The sequence below is a fragment of the Heptranchias perlo genome, chromosome 4 (assembly GCF_035084215.1).
Source record: "Heptranchias perlo isolate sHepPer1 chromosome 4, sHepPer1.hap1, whole genome shotgun sequence".
Classification (NCBI taxonomy): Eukaryota; Metazoa; Chordata; class Chondrichthyes; order Hexanchiformes; family Hexanchidae; genus Heptranchias; species Heptranchias perlo.
In genome coordinates, this window is record NC_090328.1 from 38453773 (window position 1) to 38477754 (window position 23982).

General features: G+C 40.9%; 1 protein-coding gene across 1 annotated transcript in view; it reads right to left on the minus strand.

Annotated features, from left to right (window-relative positions):
* The window catches only part of LOC137320472 (EGF-like repeat and discoidin I-like domain-containing protein 3), a 204626-nt gene that overhangs the window by 163153 nt on the left and 17491 nt on the right, over positions 1–23982 (minus strand). Inside the window, exon 2 of the mRNA XM_067982171.1 lies at positions 1316–1444. Coding sequence (XP_067838272.1) covers positions 1316–1444 — 129 coding nt within the window. The remainder of the gene's footprint in view (positions 1–1315; positions 1445–23982) is intronic.

Sequence of the window (23982 nt, forward strand, 5' to 3'; positions counted from 1 at the left end):
AAAGGAAGGTCATTGATGAAGCAGCTGAAGATAGCTGGGACTAAGAGGATGTTCTGAGGAACTCCTGCAGCCATGTCCTGGGGCTGAGATGATGGGCCTACGACAATCACAACCCTCTTCCTTTGTGCCAGGTATGATTCCAGCTACCGGAGAGTTTTTTTCCGGGTATGCACTGACTTCAATTTTACTAGAGCTTCATGGCGCCATACTCGGTCGAATGCTGTCTTGATGTCAAGGGCAGTCACTTTCGCCTCACCTCTAGAATTCAGCACTTGTGTCCATGTTTGGACCAAGGCTGTAATGAGGTCTGGAGCTGAGTGGTCCTGGCGGAACCAGTTGTATCTGAATGTAAAATTGTCTGGATATGTTCAGTCTCTTTGACTTAACTATTCCTAATATTCTCAACAATTTTAGTTTTAAGCCACAAGCGGCCACAGAGATTCTTGGTAATGTTAAAATTTGAACAAAAGTACAAGCAGTAAACACACAAACACACACATGCAACAATTTTCAATGTATATTTCAGAGAAAGAGTACTTCTCTGGTAGAAAAAAAGTGATAAATATGGACAACTGTTTAGGTTATCTTAAAAAGGAAAATATTTGTCTTGCCATTATTTTCAAAGATTTTCAAAGGAAACCAATTCTATTACTTAGAAAGTTATATCATGTTGCGTCCATGAGATATTTAATGGAAATTATATTATGTATATTACATAGGAATATAATTTGTATGGCATAATTGTGTTGACTTAACTCTCAAGTTATGATCAGCACCATGAGTGCTGAGTTACAGATTGCATTTTCAGTGCCCTCCATTTGTACCATATATTAACTTGATTGAAGTAATTACAATGACGTTCCTTGCAAGGTTTAGTTTTACAAATAAGCTAAGGTGATGTGTAGATTGTGGAACAGTTATAGTAACTTCCACGTAAAACCCATTTCATTCTTAATAGAGCATGGTCCATGTAATGTTAGCTGTAATGTTATGAAAAATACTTCAAAATAGGTTACATTATCACTAAACCTGATTATCTTTAAAAGGAACTTCTTACACACTAAAACTTTTCAATTAGATTGTTTCACATTTGCTCTTGTGGGACTAATCTGTAAAATAGCACAAATACCAACAAGCGCAAGCATTAAAAAATACAGACAACACAGGACAAGGCAACATGAAATACAGCAGGTAGACAAGTAATAGTAGACAGCCAGTCACATGACAAAGGTCAACATCCTGTGACTTCTAGAAGTTCAAAGAAGAGATAGGCATGCAGGAAAGAGGTGTTGCCATGGTCTGTGCTTGCACTTACCAACCTCCACAATACTAGAACAGTTGGGACTTGTGAATCCATCGGGACACTCACATGAAAAAGGTTCATCTGCCAACCCTGTCATGCAGGTGCCACCGTTCTCACATGGGTTGGGCTCACATACTTCCCCTGTTAATAGAAGTAAAAAAGATGAAGAATTAGGGGATAATGCCACTATAAAGCGTTAAGAACCAGATCAAAAAGAGTTACTTAAAAAGATCAAGACAAATTGATAAAACACAACTGTGACAACAGGAAAAAAGTATAGAAGACAATTAGGCAAAAATGCAGCAGGGAAATCATCTATTATGTACTAAAATTGGTGGATGAATCATAACATTCCATTCCAAAATGAATGGAAAAACACTATGTCAGCTTCCCGTAAAGCATTTTCCCATTTTAAAAGTGCCCACATGTACCTGCCGTACCAGTTACGCCTGCACATGGTGTTGTAGTCAGCCGTTGCAACGTTAAAAGAACTGTCAAGTAATGCTAGGTGCAAAACCCAGTATCAGTGCAGCATTGTGGGCTTATAAGTCAGAATACAGTTTTACTGCAAAGCTGCAAAGGAATGATTTTTCAACAGTAAATTCTAATTCATACAGGTCCAAAAGATAAATGTTTTTTCGTGTTCAATACAACATAGGATACCATGAGCTGAGACCATGCAAAGAAATGTCAGGATAATCTTGAAAATGGCTTCAGGACAACAGTTCTGATTGAAAGACCAGCTGCTAGGTGGTGAGCACTTATTTTAAAAACATTAACTTAAGCCTTTTTTCTTAGAATTACTTTTGTGAAGTATTTTTTCACAAATACAATGCTTGAAGCATACCCTTAGTGTTCGACATTAACAATGAAGATCTACCCATAATGCAATCCCACAGCATCCACTAAAAATAGAAAAACAAAATCATCCCTTTCAGCCCTCATGGCTACTTCCCATTCTTGTGCTACCTTTTTCAACTAGTTTGGGTCATGGAATTCTGCAAAAGTCACTTAGACCTCAGTATGCTCCATTATCAATGATGGTAAAACCTCAGCTGCTGACATCAAATGGAATGTAATCACCATCTTGGGGTCTAAACTCTGGATGAATGTGGAACTCCAAAATGGACATTAAGATCCATTAAGGGGCAAATCTTCTGTGAAAGTGTAGTACATTACACTTCTCCCAAGCCCCCAAATTATGTAAGAAAGCATTAAAATGCCAGAATTTCAGGCAAAGTATTTTTTGGCAGTCAAGGCAGAACTATACATAGTATCTTTTTTCCATCAAATCAAACCATAATAAATGTGAAGCCACTCTAAAAACCTAGTTAACTTCATGTTGATATGGATAAATAGTAGAATTGCTACACGTTCTCCCTTTTAAAAGGCTGAGTAAGAGAGAGAGAGAGGGTAAACACGCAATATTTGAAGAAAAAAATCTCTTCAGTGTTAAGTTTGGAGTTACAAAAGATATTCGATCTGTAATGCCATTGGTTAAAGATCTTGGGCCGGATTTTGCTGGCGAGCCTAAAATAATGGCGAGCCTCTAACAGTGCTCACCGTTATTTCAGTGTAAATCGGACAGCAACTTCCGACGACCACACATGCGCAGTTAAACACGGAAATCCGGAAGTTGCTCTGCCAGATGCCCTACTCCTCCAGAAGCTTCACGGGAAGATCTCACCGGCTGACTCACCGTTGAAATGACTGCGACAGCATGAAGTTCCTCTACTGCCCTGATGGAAACGAGGTAATCTCACCAGAAAAAGATTGTCAAGTTTTTTTTAAGTGTAAGCAAACTTTTAACGGTGTGGTAAGTCTTATTGACTTCCAAACAACATCACTAGCACTGAAAATTTACTTTTACAAGTGTGGAGTCTCATTCATTCACATTTTAATTGTTGCTGGATATTTAAAAAAATTAAAATTTTTGTTTTTTTTTACTTTTTCTTTGTCTCTTTTATTTTTGTCTTTTAATTCAATATTTCTTCTTATTCTCTATTTCGCTTTCTGTAACTGATTTTACATTGGATTCACTATTCTAACTTACACTTCCTGGTGCTGTGTCTGTGTTGTTTATTGCTTCACTCTGGGTGGTTAAGGGGATATACAGCAACTTGTCCCTTTCACACAGGCCCCAGATGCCCAGGAGAGGGTGCTACGCTGGACTGAGGGCCCGATAAGAGGAACCTGCCATGCAAAAGCCCGTGGAAAGTCTATGAGCAAGTCCAAGTCTAACGAGCGGCGGACGCCGTACGCCGTTTGTTTACCGTTCAGAGCAAAATCCGGCCTAACCTCATTCTGTAATGAATTGAGCACTCCTACACATAATGTTTGCAAAATGACATTGACCTTGGTCCTGCAATTTCTAGTTCCCTGCAATTAGAGTCTCATGAATTTGCATTGCAAAATCAATAATATTGAGGCAGAAATCGCTCGCCAAATAACGGAGAGCTCAACAGCACTCTCCGTTGTTAGTGGCGAAATGGAGGAGCAAGTTCCAACGTTCGCACATGCGCTGTGAAATGCAGAAATCTGGAACTCGCTCCTCGTGGTTCGTGGCAACATAACAGTTTTCAATTAAAGAGACATTGCACGCTGCAATCAGAGAAATCATTGAAAAAGCACCAACTGCCCGGCTTGAAAGTAACTAATTACGCCACAAAACAGGCACACTAAAAAATCCCAGGTCTAAATTAAGTTTTAACAGCACGGTAAATCTTAATGATGGCCAACAACTAAAAATGAACTTTTAAAAATGTGGAGTCTCATATTATCCCTTATTTTAATAGATTTTGGCCATTAAAAAAAATTTTAAATTAAAAATATAATATTTTTTACTTTTCCTTTCTGTCACTATTCAATTATTTATTACCATTTTTTGCTGTCGATAACCGTTTTTACATTGTTTTTAATGTTCTACCTTTCACTTCCTGCTTAACCTTCGAAGCCTGAAGAGACAGTTTTGCAGCTTGTCAAAAATGCTGCGATCTAATTGGTCGAGGGGAGAGATCTATCCTCTCACTTCTCCCAGGGTCCTAGATTCGCTTGAACTGACGCTGGGCTCTTCTCCTCTTCCTATTTGAGGAAGTGCCCAAAGAACAGACAAATTTTGTGGGTTAGTATAAATCTATGGAGCGATGAGCAGTGTTGGTTCGCCGCTCTGAGCAATTTCTACCCCGACGTTATTTGTAAACATCGCAATCTAACAAATTATCGTAGCTTAACATCATGTTGCATTAGAAATAATATCAGTTAGTTAAAAATTGCATTAATGTTTGTGTATGTAGGGGGCAAGAAGAAGCTAGAGTTTGACATTAATTTTCAAAGCTCAATTAGGCATTTCTAAGGTTATGTAGAGCAATGGCTTTGCCCAGAGAACAACAAAAAATGCATCCCCTCCACACGACTTGGTTGATGCTTCTATTCGGAGCAGAAAGAGGTTGTGTTTATTTTACACAAAGGCAAATTTTCAACTAAAAGGCTGCTGCTCCAGGAGTAATAAGTGTCAGCTACAAACATGACTGAGTTTCATATACATTTAAGGGTATTGCTATATGAATACAGAATGTTTAACTTGGATCTGTACATAAAGATCTAGATACCAAATATGATGAATGTTATTTCTACCACACTAGTTGCAACATACATACAGATTAAACAATTATTCCAGTAGTAGTTACTGCATTTTATAAGGTCTTAGTAAGGTGTCCTAAAATAAACTGATTACAAAATCAAGTGATTAATAAGATACCAACGTACCAGTTTTATACAACATATCTTATATCCATAGGATATATCTGAAGTACTGTATCACTGTTTCTAAAAAAAAAATCCCTTTTTAGCACAAGAGAACCTCAAAAGGTGGTAGTGCAAATGTTGGTTTTCACTCTCCTGCTGTTTAGCATGTGGTAGTTTTACTAGCAGGGAACAAATGTACAGGTAGTGTGGCAGTTTTGCCATTTATCTGTATGAACCCTCCTCATCAACTGAGGTGAAATACTCCCTGTCCTGTTCAACCCCACATCTGGTCCATAACTAAGAATGCCCACTATGAACTCTGCAATATTACCCATGTCATCCCCAACAATTCTGAAACTGTTATCCATACCTTTGTAACCTGCAAGTTCAACTCTTCCAATGCCTGTTTTGATAGCCTCTCCAGCTCTATCCTATAAAAATGCCAACTCAGAACTCCACCACAACAATCTGTACCAGCTAACTGATTTCAAAATCCTGGTCCTAATTTTCAATCCTTCCATGACTTTGAGCCAACCTACTTCTGCAACTCTGCTCCAATCTTATATCCCTATGCATCAGCTTTGCTTAGTTGATAGCACACCCACCTTCAAGTCAGAAGGTTACAGGTTCAAGCCCCATTGCAGAACTTGACCATGCAAGCTAAAGCTAACTGAAAGTGCCATTCAACTGAGGATCAATCTGTCTGTTCCTGTTTTTTTTAAAGATACACACTAAAGTTCTCATTGGATTATTTAAAGAATAAACCTAATTGATTAAGCACTATCTCCTGATATCCTGGCCAACATTCCTTCCTCAATCATTGCCAAAAACAGATTAACTGGTGTGGTCATTCATCTCAGTTCCGTTTGTGGAATCTTGCTATTTGCAAAATGGATGCCACATTCACTTACTGCAAAGTCCATATACACCACATCAGCTGCATTGCTCTCATCTACCCTGTCTGTTACCTCATCAAAAAACTCTATTAAGTTAGTTAAAGACGATTTGCCTTTAACATCTGTGCTGGCTTTCCCTAATCAATCCACACTAGTCCAAGTGATTGTTAATTCTGTCCCGGGTTATTGCTTCTAAAAGTTTCCCCACCAGTGAGGTTAAACTGACTGGCCTGTAGTTGCTGGGTTTATCTTTACACCCTTTTTTGAACAAGGGTGTAACATTTGCAATTCTCCAGTCCTCTGGCACCACCCCCGTATCTAAGGATGTTTGGAAGATTGTGGCCAGTACCTCCACTATTTCCACCCTTACTTCCCTCAGCAACCTTGGATGCATTCCATCTGGACCGGATGACTTATCTACTTTAAGTACAGCCAGCCTTTCTAGTACCTCTTCTTTGAGACGAGAACACTTAGTTGATGAGAACAACACACATTCACTTGATGAGAACACTTCATTGATAACTTGAGTTCTGATGTCCCTAGAGTTGCCAGTGAGGAGTCTTCTGAATGACAATCCTCCTGGTGCTCTACTCCATGCTTTTCTGCCTCCAAAGCAGCTAGGGCCACCTGCCTAGGAATCTCCATGTCCAGACCTTTTTGGATGTTATGCAGTGCACAGCAAGCTACAACTATGCAGGAGACACACTCGAGTGTATTGAAAAGTTGTTCCTAGTCTTTCAAGGCAAAAAATGTGCCCCTTTAAGACCCTGATAGTCCTCTCAATAAGCACCCTGGTTGAGGCACCTGCTTCGGATTCCCCGTGGTTGCTTCAAATAAGCCTATGACATAAAAGTTTAGCATGGTAATCACTTTCACAGCAACAGGCAGATGATTGTGGACACAGGTCTTCATCTATTTGCTGTCACTGCTCCCCTGTAGCCTCTTTAGTGAAGCGTCCTCTAACACAGAGTTCCTCACTCTCACAGTAGGATATTGGACACATGTGACCTGTAAATTCTTTAGGACAGGGAGGGTAATATCTTGTAGAGCATGGTCTCTTCAAATGCTGCCTCACTCTCTTTTCCTCCTTCCTGCACTGCTCCTGCTTCTCCACCATCATTATAATTGCAAGGGAATGCCCATTGGAAATCCCATACACGGTACTTAGAGCCTCTTACTGTGGGCCGGGGCGGGGGGAGTTTTCATAACACTCACAGAGGCCTTCAGGCTGTCAGGAGCAAATCCAGTTTAATCCAGGTGCAAGGCAAAAAAAATGGTTTACAAGCTCTTCTGTGACTCCAGCGATCCCTCTTGAATCCCTCCAGCTGCAGACTCCAAAATATATCGGATATTGGCAACAGGTACGTTTTAATTTTGGTCAAAATGACTCTTGGCGCAAAGGGAGTACATGTCACGGGACTCACTAACACTATTCATTTTAATACATGGTAAGCGGCTTCCAGCAGCATCAGTGAGTCTCATTTTGGGCTGGGAAACTACAATTCAGCTCGTACAGGGTGGCATCCTAGGATCCCGCTCCCGGATCCACCCACAAAACTGCCGACACGCTGATTTTACGCTAGAAACACAAAAAATTGCCGAGTAAATTCGGGGACTTTATTTTTATGATATTTACTTACCCTTTCACTACTGAATGCCCTTTGCAAAATTTAAGTTACATATTTTGTCACACACAAACTATAACAATTACCTTTCTAGTTCTAGCATGAATTAGGTTACACAAAATAAGTCTCTTAAAACGGTCTGAATAGTTAAAGACTGTAACTGAAGTATAGATTTACAAGTAGGAGTGGCCTTATCTTATTGCAGCAACACCTCAAGAACTTATTCTCTTCCTCATTGGTAACAAATATCTGTTTGAAAACATTATAAAGCAACTACTCACTAAACCCAGCAAGGCAACAAGATTCATCTAGTCTATTTTTTTCTATTAAAAGAATTACGTACTCAAAGTTTGAATTAAAGCTATATATGAAATTAAACCAGCTGTGTCCTTTTTTAAAACACATTCACTCCTCATGGGTATACCATCAAGTGTTAAATCTGTTAATTTATTTCCAATCCAACCTGTCGCATTTTCTTTCAAGTCATCTGAAGTGACAGGCAGGGTGGTAAACATAATATCCACCACAGTTCGCACGCTGCTCAGGAAACGGGGTCAGGCTATAGTGCGCAGGAAAGAGCATTTGCACTTAACTCAGACCTGTCCACCTGTGAAATGAAAGCCCCCTATGAGACAGGTGTTGTACTACTTGTTTTTTTTAAACTTGCATATTTTTATTTGGCAAGTTACTGATTGTAGATTCATGACATTGGTGATTTTAATAAGAATGATAATTATAGCATACAGCTGTTTTATTTACAGTGACTACTGGACCCACAGAACAGCAACACTAACTATGTATGCGAGCTATACCATATTCTTGAAAGAGGAGCTCGTGGTCCGTATATATACACTATTTCAAATATAGACATGCAACAGATGACACACAACCACCTTATCTCATGGGGTCTAATCCTCTGAGAAGAACATCTACTTTTTTGTCTGATAGCTTAATTCACAAATGACTGGAAGAAAAAAGGAACAGCCTGAGCAAAGTGGTGACATAAGGCAAACTATGTCATCAGCTTCCTGCCCTGTACCAGACAATTGGGTGGTCATTAATCTCAGTTCAGTCACACTGGACAAAGTTCAGTGGACCCATCTTTATTTTTGTCAGCATTGACAGAACTCCTCAAGGCAATATGAGTACCCATTAAGTCCTACAGCCACTGCAACACTCAAGTGTATAAGCATTATGCCTTTTTCAGAGCTCCTCAAGCTTAGCTGTTAGGAAAATTGCCTTCACAACACAGTACTCCAGAATAGCTTGACACCTCAAGGAATTACTAAATTTATGCCTGTGCATATTCACCAAGCAAGCAAAATCCAGCATATAAAGGAAAACAAGTCAAACACTGAAGAGATTCCCTGAAGATTACATCTATACTAAAAATAATTCCTCAATTTATTTAAAGCTCAAATTTAAATGGTATTCATCCTTTGAGATGTGCAATAGCAATTTTGGACCAGTTTTTTCAGCTTATGCATGGTGTGTGGAAATAATTATTTGCTCCACATATTTCCTCCCATTCTTTATTTAGCATCCAAAAATCCACAAAATCTAAGAGGAATATAAAATGATGCACTTTTTTGAAATTTCAACTAAAATACACAGAGGATCAAGAGTGTTATGAAATAGAATCCTGATTCTGGTACTTCTCCCACAGTTCAGTTCAATTTAGAATTCACTTAGTGGCTTACAGTACGAGAAACCTGTTCAAATAGTTCCTGTGATGTGACTATTATGTATAAAAATGTCATCAGGGTTCAACTGTGACTAGTTGCATCAATTGTCAGCTGAGCCATTAGGTAGGGTACTCCAGGGATGTCAATCCTATATTTCTTTTAACCTCATGGAGATTCCATTATGCCTCATAATGTACAAACATGTTAAATTCTATAATTACATCTTCTCAAAACAACTTGTAATCTGTCTTGTGAAGATATCTCAGGTTTTCAACCATGGCATATAGTTTCAAGAGTTCCAAGTTAAGCTGGGTTTAGCAACACAACAGACACCAGCAATGGCCCAGGCCCACAGAACCAATAACTACCATTCAAGGCCAGAGATTCTTGCAAGTTCAATTTTTAAAAAAAATCATTCTCAGGAAGTGGGTGTCACAGGCAAGGCAAGTATTTATTGGCTATCCCTAGTTGCCCTCGAGAAGGTGGTGATGGACCTTCTTCTTGAACCGCTGCAATCCGTGTGGCAAAGGTACTCCCACAATGGTGTTAGGTAGGGAGTTCCAGGATTTTGACCCAGTTAAATGAATTTCAACTCATTCCCATGCACCTGTTGCCCTTGTTCGTCTAGGTGGTGGAGGTCGCGTGTTTAGAAGGTACTGCAGAAGAAGCCTTGGAGAGTTTCTGCAGTGCATCCTGTAGATAGTACATACTACAGTCACGGTATGCTGCTGGTTAAGAGGGTGGATGTTTATACCAGAGGAAGAAGGACCCATCAAGTGGACTGCTTTGTCCTGGATAGTGTTGACATTGAGTGTTGTTGCAGCTGCACCCATTGAGGCAAGTGGAGAGTATTTCATCACACTCCTGACTTGCACCTTGTATGGTGGAGAGGCTTTGGGGAGTCAGCAACCTCTGACCTGCTCCAGTAGCCACAGCACTTATGTAGCTGGTCCAGTTGAGATTCTGGTCAATGGTGACCCTCCCCAGGATGTTGATGGTGGGGATTTCAGTGATGTTAATGCCATGGGGAGGTGGTTAGGCTTCCTCTTGTTGGAGATGGTCATTGCCTAGCACTTGTGTGGTGTTTGAATTGTTCTTGCTGCTTATCAGCCCAAGCCTGAATGTTGTCCATGTCTTGCTGCATGCAGGCATGGACTTCTTCATTATCTGAGGAATTGCGAATGGAGCTGAACACTAAGCAGTAATCAGCAAACAGCCCCACTTCTGACCTTTTGATGGAGGGAAGGTCATTAATTAAGCAGCTGAAGATAGTTGGGCCAGATGTTGCCCTGAGAAATTCCTGCAATGATATCCTAGGGCTGAAATAATTGGCCTCCAACAACCAGCACCATCTTCCTTTGTGCCAGGTATGACTCCAGCCACAGGAGAGTTTTCCCCCTGATCCCCAGTGACTTCAGGTTTACTAGGGGTCTTTGGTGCCACATTCGGTCAAATGTCAAGGGCAGTCACTCATCTCACCTCTGGAATCATTTTGTGTCCATGTCTGGACCAAGGCTATAATAAGGCCTGGAGCCTAGTGGTCCTGGTGGAACTCAAACTGAGCATCGGTGAGCAGGTGATTGGTGAGTAAGTGTCACTTGATAGCACTGTTGGCGACTTCTTTCATCACTTTGTTAATGATTGGGAGTAGGCTGATAGTGTGGTAATTGGCTGGGTTGGACTTGAATTCCTTTGTGTGGACAGGAAATACCTGGGCAATTTTCCACATTGCCAGGTAGATGCCAGTATTGTAGCTGTACTGGAACAACTTGGATAGGAGCGCAGCTAGTTCTGGAGCACAGGTCTTCAGCATTACGGCCGGGATGTTGTCGGGGCTCGTAGCCTTTGCTGTGTCCAGTGCATTCAGCTGTTTCTTGATGTCACGTGGATTGAATCGAATTGGCTGAAGACTGGCATCTGTGATAGTGGGAACCTCATGAGGAGGCCGAGAAGGATCATCCACTCGGCACTTCTGCCTGAAGATGGTTGCAAATGCTTCAGCGTTGTATTTTTCACTCACATACTGGGCTCCGTTACCGTTGAGGATGGGGATGTTGATGGAGCCTCCTCCTCCCATTAGTTGCTTAATTGTCCACCACCATTCATGGCTGGCTGCAGAGCTTTGGCCTGATCTGTTGGTTGTGGGATCAGTTAGCTCTGTCTATAGCATGCTGCTTTTGTTCATTAGCATGCATGTTGTTCTATGTTGTAGCTTCACCAGGTTGGCTTCTCATTTTCGGGTACGCCTGTTGCTGCTCCTGGCATGCTCTTAAGAACATAAGAAATAGGGGAGTAGGAGTAGGCCATATGGCCCCTTGAGCCTGCTCTGCCATTCAATAAGATCATGGCTGATCTACCTCAACTCCAGTTTCCCGCCCAATCCCCATCTCGCTTGATTCCCTTAATCTACAACAAGCTTGCATTTAAATAGCGCCTTTAATGCAGTAAAATGTCAAGAGGTTTTAAGGAGCATCTTAAAAGGAGGAGAGAGAGGTGGAGAGGTTTAGGGAAGAAACTCCAGAGGTTAGAATCTAGACGGCTGAAGTTCATGGCTGCCAATGGTGGGGTGAAGGAAGTGGAGGATGCACAGAAGGTTAGAATTAGAGGAACGCAGAGTTTTGAGAGTTGTAGGATTGGAGGAGGTTCCAGAGATAGGGAGGGATGAGGCCATGGAGGGATTTGAACACGAGGATAAGAATTTTAAAATCGAGGCGTTGGTGAATCCAGAGCCAATATAGGTTTGCGAGCACAGGTGTGATGAGTGAATGGGACTTGGTGTAAGTTAGGATACGGGCAGCAGAGTTTTGGATGAGCTCAAGTTTATGGAGGGTGGAAGATGGGAGGCCGGCCAGGAGAGCATTGGAATAGTCGAGTCTGGAGGTAACAAAAGCATGGATTTCGCTGCCTTCCCGTCGTGTCCCAATCTTAACCTGACACTTGCAGGAAAGCAGTGGGGTCCTTCTTTAAATATGCAGATCAGGTCCGATGATTTCACCGCACCTGCCCTCTCTTTAAAATTGGGGCCAATGGCTTCAGTCTTCCCAATATTTAATTGAAAGAAATTTCAGTTCATCCAGGACTAGTTGTCAGACAAGCAGTCTGATAACACAAAGGCTACATTCCCTGATGTCACATGGACTAAATAGAATTGGCTCAAGATTGGCATCTGTGATAGTGGGGACCTCAGGAGGAGGCGGAGAAGGATCATCCACTCAGTACTGCTACATTCCTCATTGAACCAGTCGGTCGTCTGGCTTGATGGTGATGGAGGAGTGAGGGAGTTATTATTTTCAGATATTTGCACACAGATCAACTAGAAGGAATAAGATATGGAGAAAAATATTTATGACATGACTAATTAATCACAAATTTATTCCTGCTGTTGATTTTTTGTTCCATCTCATACCAAAGGACTCAATGAATCCTATTTTGACTTTTCCAATCTAAGTCACTAGACTTACTGTAGTTCAAATCTCCCTTAGTTCCATTGAATGGCTGCCTGAAACCAACATTGCTTCCACCCGTTGTATAGTTAATACTCCACCCCTACCCATTTGTGCTAATAAGATGAATGACCAGTTAATTTTTTTTTGGAACTGTTTGAAGGCATAATGTTAACAAGGACACCAAGGAACTTCTTGCTCCTCCTGTATAGGATCTTTAGCGAACAAGCAGGTGGGCCTCAGTTTAATGACTCAGAAGAGTGGCATCCCTGACAACACAGCACTCCCTCAGAACTGCACTCAAGTGCCAGTTTAGATTATGTGCTGAAGTACTGACTACGGCTTGAACCACAACCTTCTGACTCAGAGGGAGGGTGTTACCAACTCATCCAAGCCCACATTCTAAAAAAGCTGACATTCTAATAAAAATGCTCAATTTGAACTAAACTCAGTTGAAGAGCAAAAATAGATGTTCTAGACATACACGGTATATTACACCATGAACAATGTCATTACCATGAAATATTGTGCACTGACTTCTACTTGATAACATTATCAGGACATATGGGACAAATGCACTTGTATAGGACTACTGGATATAATTTACACAACACGTGGCATTGATCACACTTCATTCAACTAGAAGGACAAGAGCAGCAGACACATGGGAACAACACCACCTGCATGTTCCCCTCCAAGTCACACACCATCCCGATTTGGAAATATATCGCTGTTCCTTCATAGTCGCTGGGTCAAAATCCTGGAACTCCCTTCCTAACAGCACTGTGGGAGAACCTTCACCATACGGACTGCAGCGGTTCAAGAAGGCGGCTCACCACCACCTTCTCAAGGTCAATTAAGGATGGCCAATAAATGCTGGCCTCGCCAGCGACGTCCACATCCAATGAACGAATAAAAAAAAAAGTCATATTATACGAGACTTCATGATGCTCCCTGTCTAAGGTTTACAAATTTAACTGGGATCACGCAAGTAAATAAATTAAACAAACATATGGCCCAGATAAAAGGAAAGCCTGCACATGTTTAAATATCCATTTACTTTTTCTTGAAAAAGGGATCAAGATTACCTTTGTGCATAGTCGACAGTCTGTATTTATGTCAGCAATTAACCGTCTAATCAATTGCCTGCCAATGCTAATGAGGCCAATTGCCTGGTAGTATAAGTTGGCAGGTAATACAGAACGTGTTATCTCACTCTCCACTAACCCAAACTCCTATCTGGTAACAAGGAGAAGTTATTCACTATCACTGAGCAGCTGTCCCAGTGGGTAAATACACTGCCTCATGCGGTGCAGAACACTATAAATCAACAAGGATCTACTTTTGATCTCTGGCCCATCTTCAGTTAACTGATTTTAGCTAGGGTGTTGAAGCAGGCTGCTAGAACCCATCTAAGTGTCCCTGGGCTGGAAGGTATAGAGGGATGGGAAAGAGAAAATGGCAAAAAAAGATCATCCAGGACTCCTGCTTCTGATTGCTAATCAGTAATTCCTACTAGAAAATGCGTGGGGCCAAGGACAATATCACATGAAGAATGGACGTTAGGCTTCAGGAAAACGAATGGGAGAAAATTTGAAGGAAAAAAATGACTGAATTTATTTCCCATCTGATTTACTTCGCACAAATATATATACACAGTATTGTGATTGCCATTACACTGCACTGAAAAGATCTGACACATAGCTCACCCATATTATATAAACCATTTGATCCAATGCAACCACTCCCCTTGGAAGATCACAACTAATGCATCCACTATCTCAGCAGCCACCTCCTTTAGAACCCTAGGATGTAGGCCGTCACATCCAGGGGATTTATCGGCTTTTAGTCCCATTAGTTTCTCCAGTACATTTTCTCTATGGATATTAATTACTTGAAGTTCTTCAATTTCATTAGATCCTTGGTTCCCCACTATTTCTGGTATGCTTTTTGTGTCTTCTTCTGTGAAGACAGATACAAAATATTTGTTTAACACATCTGCCATTTCCCTAATCCCCATTATAATTTTGCCCATCTCAGCCTCTAAGGGATCCACATTTCCTTACACTACTCTCTTCCTTTTCACATATTTGTAAAAGCTCTTACAATCAGTTTTTATATTTCTTGCTAGTTTACTCTCATATTCTATTTTCTCCCTCTATCAATTTTTTGTAAGGAATCTTACAACACCAAGTTATAGTCCAACTGTTTTATTTAAAAATCACAAGCTATCGGAGGCTTTCTCCTTCGTCAGGTGAGCGAGTCACTCGCTCACCTGACGAAGGAGAAAGCCTCCGAAAGCTTGTGATTTTTAAATAAAACAGTTGGACTATAACCTGGTGTTGTAAGATTCCTTACATTTGTCAACCCCAGGCCATCACCGGCATCTCCACATCATATCAATTTTTTGGTTATCCTTTGCTAGTTTCTAAAACTCTCCCAATCCTCAGGCTTACTACTCTTCTTCGTAACATTGTAAGCCTCTTCTTTTAATCTAATACTAGCCTTAACTTCTTTAGTTAGCCACGGATGGATCACTTTTCCCATGGAGTTTTTATTTCTCAATGGAATATATTTTCGTTGAGAATTATGAAATATTTCTTTACGTGTTCGTCATTGCTTATCTACTATCACATCTTTTAATCTAATTTCCCAATCTACCTTAGCCAACTCACCCCTCATACCTATGTAATTGGCTTTGTTTAAGTTTAAGACTCTAGTTTCGGACTTAAGTACGTCACTCTCGAACTCAATGTGAAATTCTATAATATTGTGATCACTCTTCCCCAGAGGATCCCTTACTATGAGATTAATAATTAACTCTGTCTCATTACACAAGACAAGACCAAAAATAATCTATTCCCTAGTCGGTTCCACGACATATTGTTCTAGGAAAATGTCTCAAATGCATTCCATGCATTCGTCCTCCAAACTATTTTTGCCAATCCTATTCCAAATCCCTTCATCACAAATTCCATTGTGTGCTCTCATTCAGGATCTTTTTCCAGACTCCTTTATCCCTTTTAGATTGGAAAATTGCACATGTCACTCTACTAATTAAGAAAGGTGAGAGAGGAAAAGCAGGGAATTATAGACCAGTTAGCCTAACATCTGTTGTCTGGAAATTACCAGAGTCTATAATTAAGGATAGAGTGACTGAAGACCTTGAAACTTTTCAGCTGATCAGAGAGAACCATTTGTAAAGGGTAGGTCATACCTGACGAACTTGAATTAATTTTTTGAAGAGGTGACTAAAGTAGTGGACAGGGGAATGTCTATGGATGTTATTTATATGGACTTCCAGAAGGCATTCGAGAAAATCCCTCATAAGAGACTGTTAGCTAAAGTTGAAGCTCATGGAAATGAGAGCAATTTATTGGTTAGGAAATTGGCTGAGCGATAGGAGACAGAGTGTAGGGATAATGGGCAGGTACTCAAGTTGGCAGGATGTGACTAGCGGTGTCCCACAGGGATGTGTGTTGGGGCCTCAACTATTCACTGTATTAATGACTTAGATGATGGGATAGAGAACCACATATCCAAGTTTTCCAATAACACAAAGATAGGCAGCATTGTAAGCAGTGTAGATGGAAACATAAAGCGATTAAGTGAATGGGTAAAACTGTGGCAAATGGATTTCAATGTAAGCAAGTGCGAGGTCATTCACTTTGGACCCAAAAAGGATCAATTACAGTACTTCCTAAATCGTGAAAAGCTCAAAACAGCGGAGGTCCAAAGAGGCTTAGAGGTCCATGTACATAGATCATTAAAATGTCATGGTCAGGTACAGAAAATAAATCAAAAAGGCTAATGGAATGCTGGCCTTTATATCTAGAGGACTAGAATACAAGGGGGTAGAAGTTATGGTACAGCTATACAAAGCTCTGGTTAGACCACAACTGGAGTTTTGTGTTCAGTTCTGTGCACCGCACATCAGGAGGGATATATTAGCCTTGGAGGGAGTGCAGCGTAGACTTACTAGAATGATACCTGGACTCCAAGGGTTAAATTACGAGGAGAGATTAACAAACTAGAGTTGTATTCCCTGGAATTTAGAAAATTAAGGGTGATTTGATCGAAGTTTTCAAGATATTATGGGGAACTGATAGGGTAGATAGAGAGAAACTATTTCCGCTGGCAGGTAAGTCTAGGACTAGGGGACATAGCCTAAAAATTAGAGCCAGGACTTTCAGGATTGAAGTTAGGAAACACTTCTACATGCAAAGGGTGGTAGAAGTTTGGAACTCTCTTCCGCAAACGGCAGTTGATGGTAGCTCAATTGTTAATTTTAAATCTGAGGTTGATAGATTTTTGTTAACCAAAACTATTAAGGGATATGGGGCTAAGATGGGTAATGGAGTAAGGTGACAGATCAGCCATAATGTCATTGAATGGGGCTAAATGGCCTACTTCTGTTCCTATGTTCCCTGTGTAATCTGTTTGCAAATACGTTCCTGCATCGCATTAATGCCCTAAACTTTCTTTATAGGGCTCGGAGGAGCACTCCCGTTCCTCCTGGCCGTGCAAGGAAAGTAAAAAAAAAATGTAAAGACTTACCTTTTTGAGTATCTTCTGGCCCCGACTCCTCTTCCCGCTAGGTTGGCCTGGCGAGAAGGACACAACCACTTCCCTGCTCAGGCCCATGCTTAAAATAACAGTCATACCCTGATAACAGTCGTATCATCGGAGCCCGATCTGCATATTTAAAGAAGGATCGTGCAGGTTAAAATCGTTGCCTGCGAGATCAGTGGGGAACGTCGGCAGGCAAGTCCAAGACTAGTTTTAACCATCTGCCCGGTTTCCACCAAGCAGGCAGGGTTAAAATTGCCCTTTTTGAATCTGAAAATATAATTCACAACGTTTGTCTGATGTTAGCAGTTGTAGTTTTTGCTTTAATTTTTTTTTAAGACCTTGGAGGAGTCCTCAATGCTAGTCCACCCACAAGATCCTCTTCAAACTTAAGATGATGCCGCAAAGCATCAGCAGGTGGATCTAGGCATTAAGAATGAATTTCAAAGCAAATCAAAGTTACTGCAAGTTTAAAGGGCATAATTATTTTTGAAAGTCAACTCCTCCTTAATTACAACTCAGCAGAAGGCTTGACCATGACATTACCCATGCACTTATTATAGCACCACACTCTCTAGTTACAAATATATGTCTTCATGTCTCAGTAATTATTCTGGGTAGAAGCGATGGCACAGATGGTTTAAAAACCTGTAGACTAGGATTACTCAAGAAAGTTCAGCAACATCCAAACTTCTCAAAGTCTGCATCACCCAGGGAGAGAATATTAAAGCTCAGTGTAATATACTATTAAAACTCAATGTAGTAGAGATATTGCCATGCTGTCAAGTGCCTACAATACTGTGACTAGAGCACGGTTGTTAATGCTTAAGCTAAACCCTTATGTATATATACCAGGAACACTACAACTGCTACAGCAGCATATCAACATTATGGCCTGGAACTTTCTGGTGCAATCTGCCCAATTTCAGGCAGTATAGAGGCAGCCTGGAATGGAAAATGGGGCATCAGTATTCTGTTGATCTGGCATCCCAAAAAATGGCTGCTCCAATTATCCTCTGCTGATCGTGCCATAGCCAAGGTTTGCCTATCCTGAGCCCGCTCCACTGCATGTAGATGAAGATGGAGGGGAAAGGCTTACTCGTCCCTGCTATTTCCCTGGATTTCCGCCGAGTTCCCACCCCCAGAAAGCACCACCTGTATAAAAAGGGCACTGTTGGCACCAGTATGATGTCCCAGAGGCAGGAAAGATGGTGATGGCCAGAGGTCAGTGAAAATGAAGTTCCTACAAACTTTGAAAATTGGAAGTGACTTCCATTACACTGCAATACTGAGATATCAGGTTTTAAAAGGTAGCTGCTAATTTTACAAAGAATTAAGTCAGAATAACCTTCTGAAAAAATGAAATTCCCACTTGGAATTCCATTATCCCTATGCTTTGAGGAAGAGGCTGATGAGAGGAGAGAATTCCTGAGAATCTGGCATCATGCACACAGACACCACTCAAAACGTTGGTAACCTATGCCAGGGACCAAGGAGGTCTGTAGTTCTGATAACGGTCATCAACCTGAAACATTAACTCTATTTCTCTCTCCACAGATGCTACCTGACCTGCTGAGTGTTTCTAGCATTTTCTGTTTTTATTTCAGACTTCCTGCATCCGCAGTATTTTGTATTTGCTTTAGTGGTCATAGATAGATTTGTTTTCCCCCAAAGAATGTGTGAGAAGATTGCTGTTTCCTCTAGAAAAGGTCAATGAGTTATGCCAGCTGTTGGCACTAGACCTGAAGCCTCTTTCAATCAGGAGCACAGCCTTGTCAGTGACTGTAAAGGAAAAAAACAGCTCTAAATTGTTATGCCACCATATGTTTCCAGGGAGCCATAAATCAATAAACATTAAAAAGGTGATGGATGCCCTTTCCAGATGGGCCATAGATTTCATATCTTTCCCCATGGACCTATCAGAGCACTGGAATTTTATCAAATGGCAGGATTTCTCCAAGTACAGGGTGTCACTGATGTCATCCATGTGGCATTTAAGGCCCCGACTGAAGATATGCTAAATTTCATTAGCAGGGTTTTCATTCTTTGACTGTGAAGGTAGTGACTGATGCCTCCCTATCATTCTACATGTGAATGCACACTACCCTGGAAGCTGCCATCATTTTTTTGTTCTCCAACATTCAAAGATACTGATATTGTTCAGCCAAAGCAATGTGTTAGGATGGTTGCTTGGAAACCAGGTTGCCCATTTCAACCATGGCTGCGTTATTTGGGAACCAACAGTGACAACAGGTTCAATGAAAACTTGAGTTATATTCGCATCAGTATTGAACAGACCAACATTTTGATATCCTGTTACTGAATAGGTCTGGGGGAGCTGTACAGTACAGACCAGCAAGGATATCTGAAATGGCTTGCTGCGTAATTTTGCAGTTATGAAAAGATTGAACTATCTAGCTGCAAAAGACGAAGAGGAAGAAGGTGGAGGGCATCAATCCCCTCATCATGATGAGGGCTCCTAGGAGAAATAGACATAAGACAGCCCATTTTCAGTAAGCAGTACATGAGACTCAGCAGGAAATTATCAACAACTGTCTCATTCATCACTTCATTTCCGTGAATATGGATATTGTAGAGGTTAGTCATGTTTCCAGCATTATTTCAGGATGTGCACTGGTACTCATGCTTTCATTTATCGTGGTCAACCTGGTCATTAAAATCTTTCTGCCACCATATTGCCATTTGTTGGATGGTTGATGTGGCACTGACTGCTGGCTCCACCTTTTTGAGGGGCTTCCTGTCTTGGGTTCCAAATAGTTTTGCTCTTCTTGCCCTTGTCTCTGCCAACACCACCTCCAACGGAAGCTTCCGAGAATCTTGGGGCCTTAACCACAACAGACACCCCTGATGCTTCTCCACCATCTGCTATTCTTGCTTCACTGTGCTCTTGTTATGTCTCTACCTCCTTAAGACTTGCAATGCTGTCTAGGCTTTAAAAAGCAATAGCCTTTAAACTGCTGCAGCTAAAACAGATTTCTCTCCCACTCATCAATAGGATTTCTGCCTTTAACCTGCCCTACATATTTATTTAGGCTCTCCTAAGAAAATGTAGTCAGGTGCCAGTGAGATCAAATGCACTGACAGAAATCCTGTACTGCCATGTTTCCAAAGGGCCATAATTCAGCCCTATATGTCAAAAAATATATTTTTAAAATTCGTTCATGGGATGTGGGCGTCGCTGGCAAGGCCAGCATTTATTGCCCATCCTTAAATGCCCTTGAGAAGGTGGTGGTGAGCCGTCTTCTTGAACCACTGCAGTCCGTATGGTGAAGGTTCTCCCACAGTGCTGTTAGGTAGGGAGTTCCAGAATTTTGACCCAGCGACGATGAAGGAACGGCGATATATTTTCAAGTCGGGATGGTGTGTGACTTGGACGGGAACGTGCAGATGGTGTTGTTCCCATGTGCCTGCTGGCCTTGTCCTTCCAGGTGATAGAGGTCGCAGGTTTGGGAGGTGCTGTCGAAGAAGCCTTGGCGAGTTGCTGCAGTGCATCCTGTGGATGGTACACACTTCAGCCACGGTGCGCCAGAGGTGATGGGAGTGAATGTTTAAGGTGGTGGATGGGGTGCCAATCAAGCGGGCTGCTTTGTCCTGGATGGTGTCGAGCTTCTTGAGTGCTGTTGGAGCTGCACTCATCCAGGCAAGTGGAGAGTATTCCATCACACTCCTGACTTGTGCCTTGTAGATGGTGGAAAGGCTTTGGTAGGTGAGTCACTTGCCACAGAATACCCAGCCTCTGACCTGCTCTGCTTAGAATATCTTTGTAAACACCCCTACTCCTCTGTAGAAAACACTGGAACTCTTTGAATGCAGAAGTTCAGATACAGAGAACCCACTGAGGCAGAGTTGTTGCGCTTGCATTAATCTCTAGGCTTGTGCATTGGCACCTCTGCCTCCAGACCTTTCCAACCACGGGGGTCAAAATTATTTTTTTTTAAACTCAAAATTAATCATTTTGAAAATGAATGCTGTAATTAAGTTGTCTACCAGAGCAAACTGATACAAAAGGAAATTTTTGGACATAGAGCAAATACCAATTCAATTCATCCTTGCTCAACAACAACTCGCATTTACATAGTGTCTTCAATGCAATACATTTTGTAATGTGCTTCACGGATGGAAATGGATCGATGCCAAGCTATGCAGGGAGCAATTAGAAGGAGTGACAAATGTGAAGCCACTGCTGAAGATGCACTAATTCGGATAGATAGGAGTGAAACCAGGTGAGGGCAGTACCATGGATAGAACTGAACATAGAGGTGATGGAGGAGGATGGCATGGTCCGTCATATCAAATGCTGCAGAGTGGTCAAGGTAGACAAGGAGGGATGAAAGTCAACCATAATGACATGCCAATTTTTGGTCCATTTATTATATAGGAAAGATAATTTGTTCCTTCAAGCTTTAAGGCAGTTGTGCACACATTAGCTATCTAAGGGAGTCAAAACGATTCTTATAAATTCAGTTTCTTGGCAAGCATTATGGTGATATAATTGAAATTATAATAACAGAATTGAGAAGCAGTTCAGCATTCAACAGCTCAGAATCTTGAGAATAATTGAGGGCATAATGTAATTTATTTATGTACTATATAAAAAAACCTTGTGAAGGGCCTCTTTAAAGTTAATGGGGAAAAATGCATATAGAGTTGGCAAGGGGGTGGGGCAGAAAGTATAAATGGGAATTGAATCCTAAGATCTATGCTAATCAACAGAATGAAGAGCAAGATTTTGAAGTAGCACTAACAGAAGTGATTAGTATAGCATAATTTGGAGCCCCACGAAATGGATACAGTTGCATTTCTAGTTATTACACAGATGATGAAGAGGGCTGTCAAGAAGCACTAAGAAATACTAGATACATGACTCATAGTACAAACTACCGCAAGGAGAGGGTTGACTGCGCCAGAAAAAGCTACTTGGAGATCACAGAGGATAGACATTGTAAGGCTCAACATGATATTGTGATGGAGATGTGTCAGTTGGTCCATGAAGACATGAAGGGACCTTAACCATCCATACTATCAGTGGCAGTGAAGCTCAGTACTCTGCTCAACTTTTATGCCACAGGATCCTTCTAGGCACTCACTGAAGTCATCTCAAGAACTGATCACTGTGCCATCCACTGATGCATTAGGATGTAACAGAAACCCTGTTTCACCCTGCACAGAGGAACATACACTTCAGCATCAGCAGAGGCAGCTGAAGTTTGCCACTTTCCACAAGATACAGGGCATCTTTGACTTTGTGCATAAAGTCATCTGTGCACCTATTGCAATAGGTAAATATTATTCCATCAATGTACAAATAGCATACAGCCTGGGAGTACTCATGATGCTTTAGTTCTGAGGCAAATATCACATATCTCTTTGAACGCTAAAGATAGATGGAAAGCCATCTCCTCAGACAAGCGTACACAGTATATTAATGCCAACACCTCTGCATAACCATTGTACCCACCAAAAAAACACTATAGGTAGTTAAACATCTCTCCAGTAAGTCCACAGCTGTGCCACTAGTTGTCCTCCAGCTGTATGCCAGCTTGGGCTAGAAACATAATGGCAGTATGCATTAACATTATTGATTTCAGCTGCACAAGTTCCTTCTTGCCATAGCTTAACTTTGCCATCATGGCACGGTAAAGTGATTTTATTACACTTACATTTTCCCTAGTTCTACCTTCCTTACTACATCCTTAACATTGTTTTGCATGGTTACTGTTGTCTTTGAAACTGTAAGTACCAACACTTGTAAATTCATATCCATGTCTGTTCTTGATATTCTTGCTTTATGTTGCTACTCTTTAACTAATGGTGTTTTGTGGATCTCCCTCAAGATCCTTGAAGTAGTCGACTTAGTGGTCTTGTAAACGTTACCACACAGTTTACCTTAACAGTGAATGTAGGGCACCGATCAGGACAAAAAGACCATTCTGTTTTACAAACAGGCAGTCCAGCGGTATCTACAAGTCTTAGTCATTAAACCAGATTTGCTGAACAGTTTGTGTGATCATTTTTAACAGTACAGAGTGCAGTTAACCACATTTTCATCTTTGTTAGCTGCTTAAGTGTGAATAAGCATCATTAATGTTATGTATGGCCTTTTTTCTGCTATTCGCATTAATTTGTGTTGCATGAAGTCATCTGCAGTAAAATTGAAAGCACCTACCATTTTGATTGACAGCTCTTAGAAAAACAAAAATACTGTTACTAGGAGAGGAAAGAATGGAAAAATATTCCAATTATCTCATTTTACCAGTCTAAAGTACATTCATATTGTGCTTTACCCCATTGAACACAGGCACAGTCTGAATATAACTTGAGCAATGAACATTTTTATCTTGGTAGAGGTTTTCTCACTTCCTCAGAATAAAAGTTAATGATTAAATATGTACCTTAGTATATTAATGGGGTCATTTTTAGTCATAAAATCTGCAACAACCCTCAGATTCTGTCAAGGCTCAATCTCTAATCAGGAATTTCTCTAGTCTTCTACCAGCCACATAGGGTAAGGTTTTAGTTATTTGTTCAACTCTGCCATTGCAAGTCATAGGTATCAACTGACTTAAGGCTTTTAGGAGCTTTTATTTAAATACCAATACATCCTGAACCAAATCATCAGATTCAATGTTAAAATTTAATTTTTATAAACAACCATTGTACAACATCACCTAGCATTATATATAGCACCTTTAATGT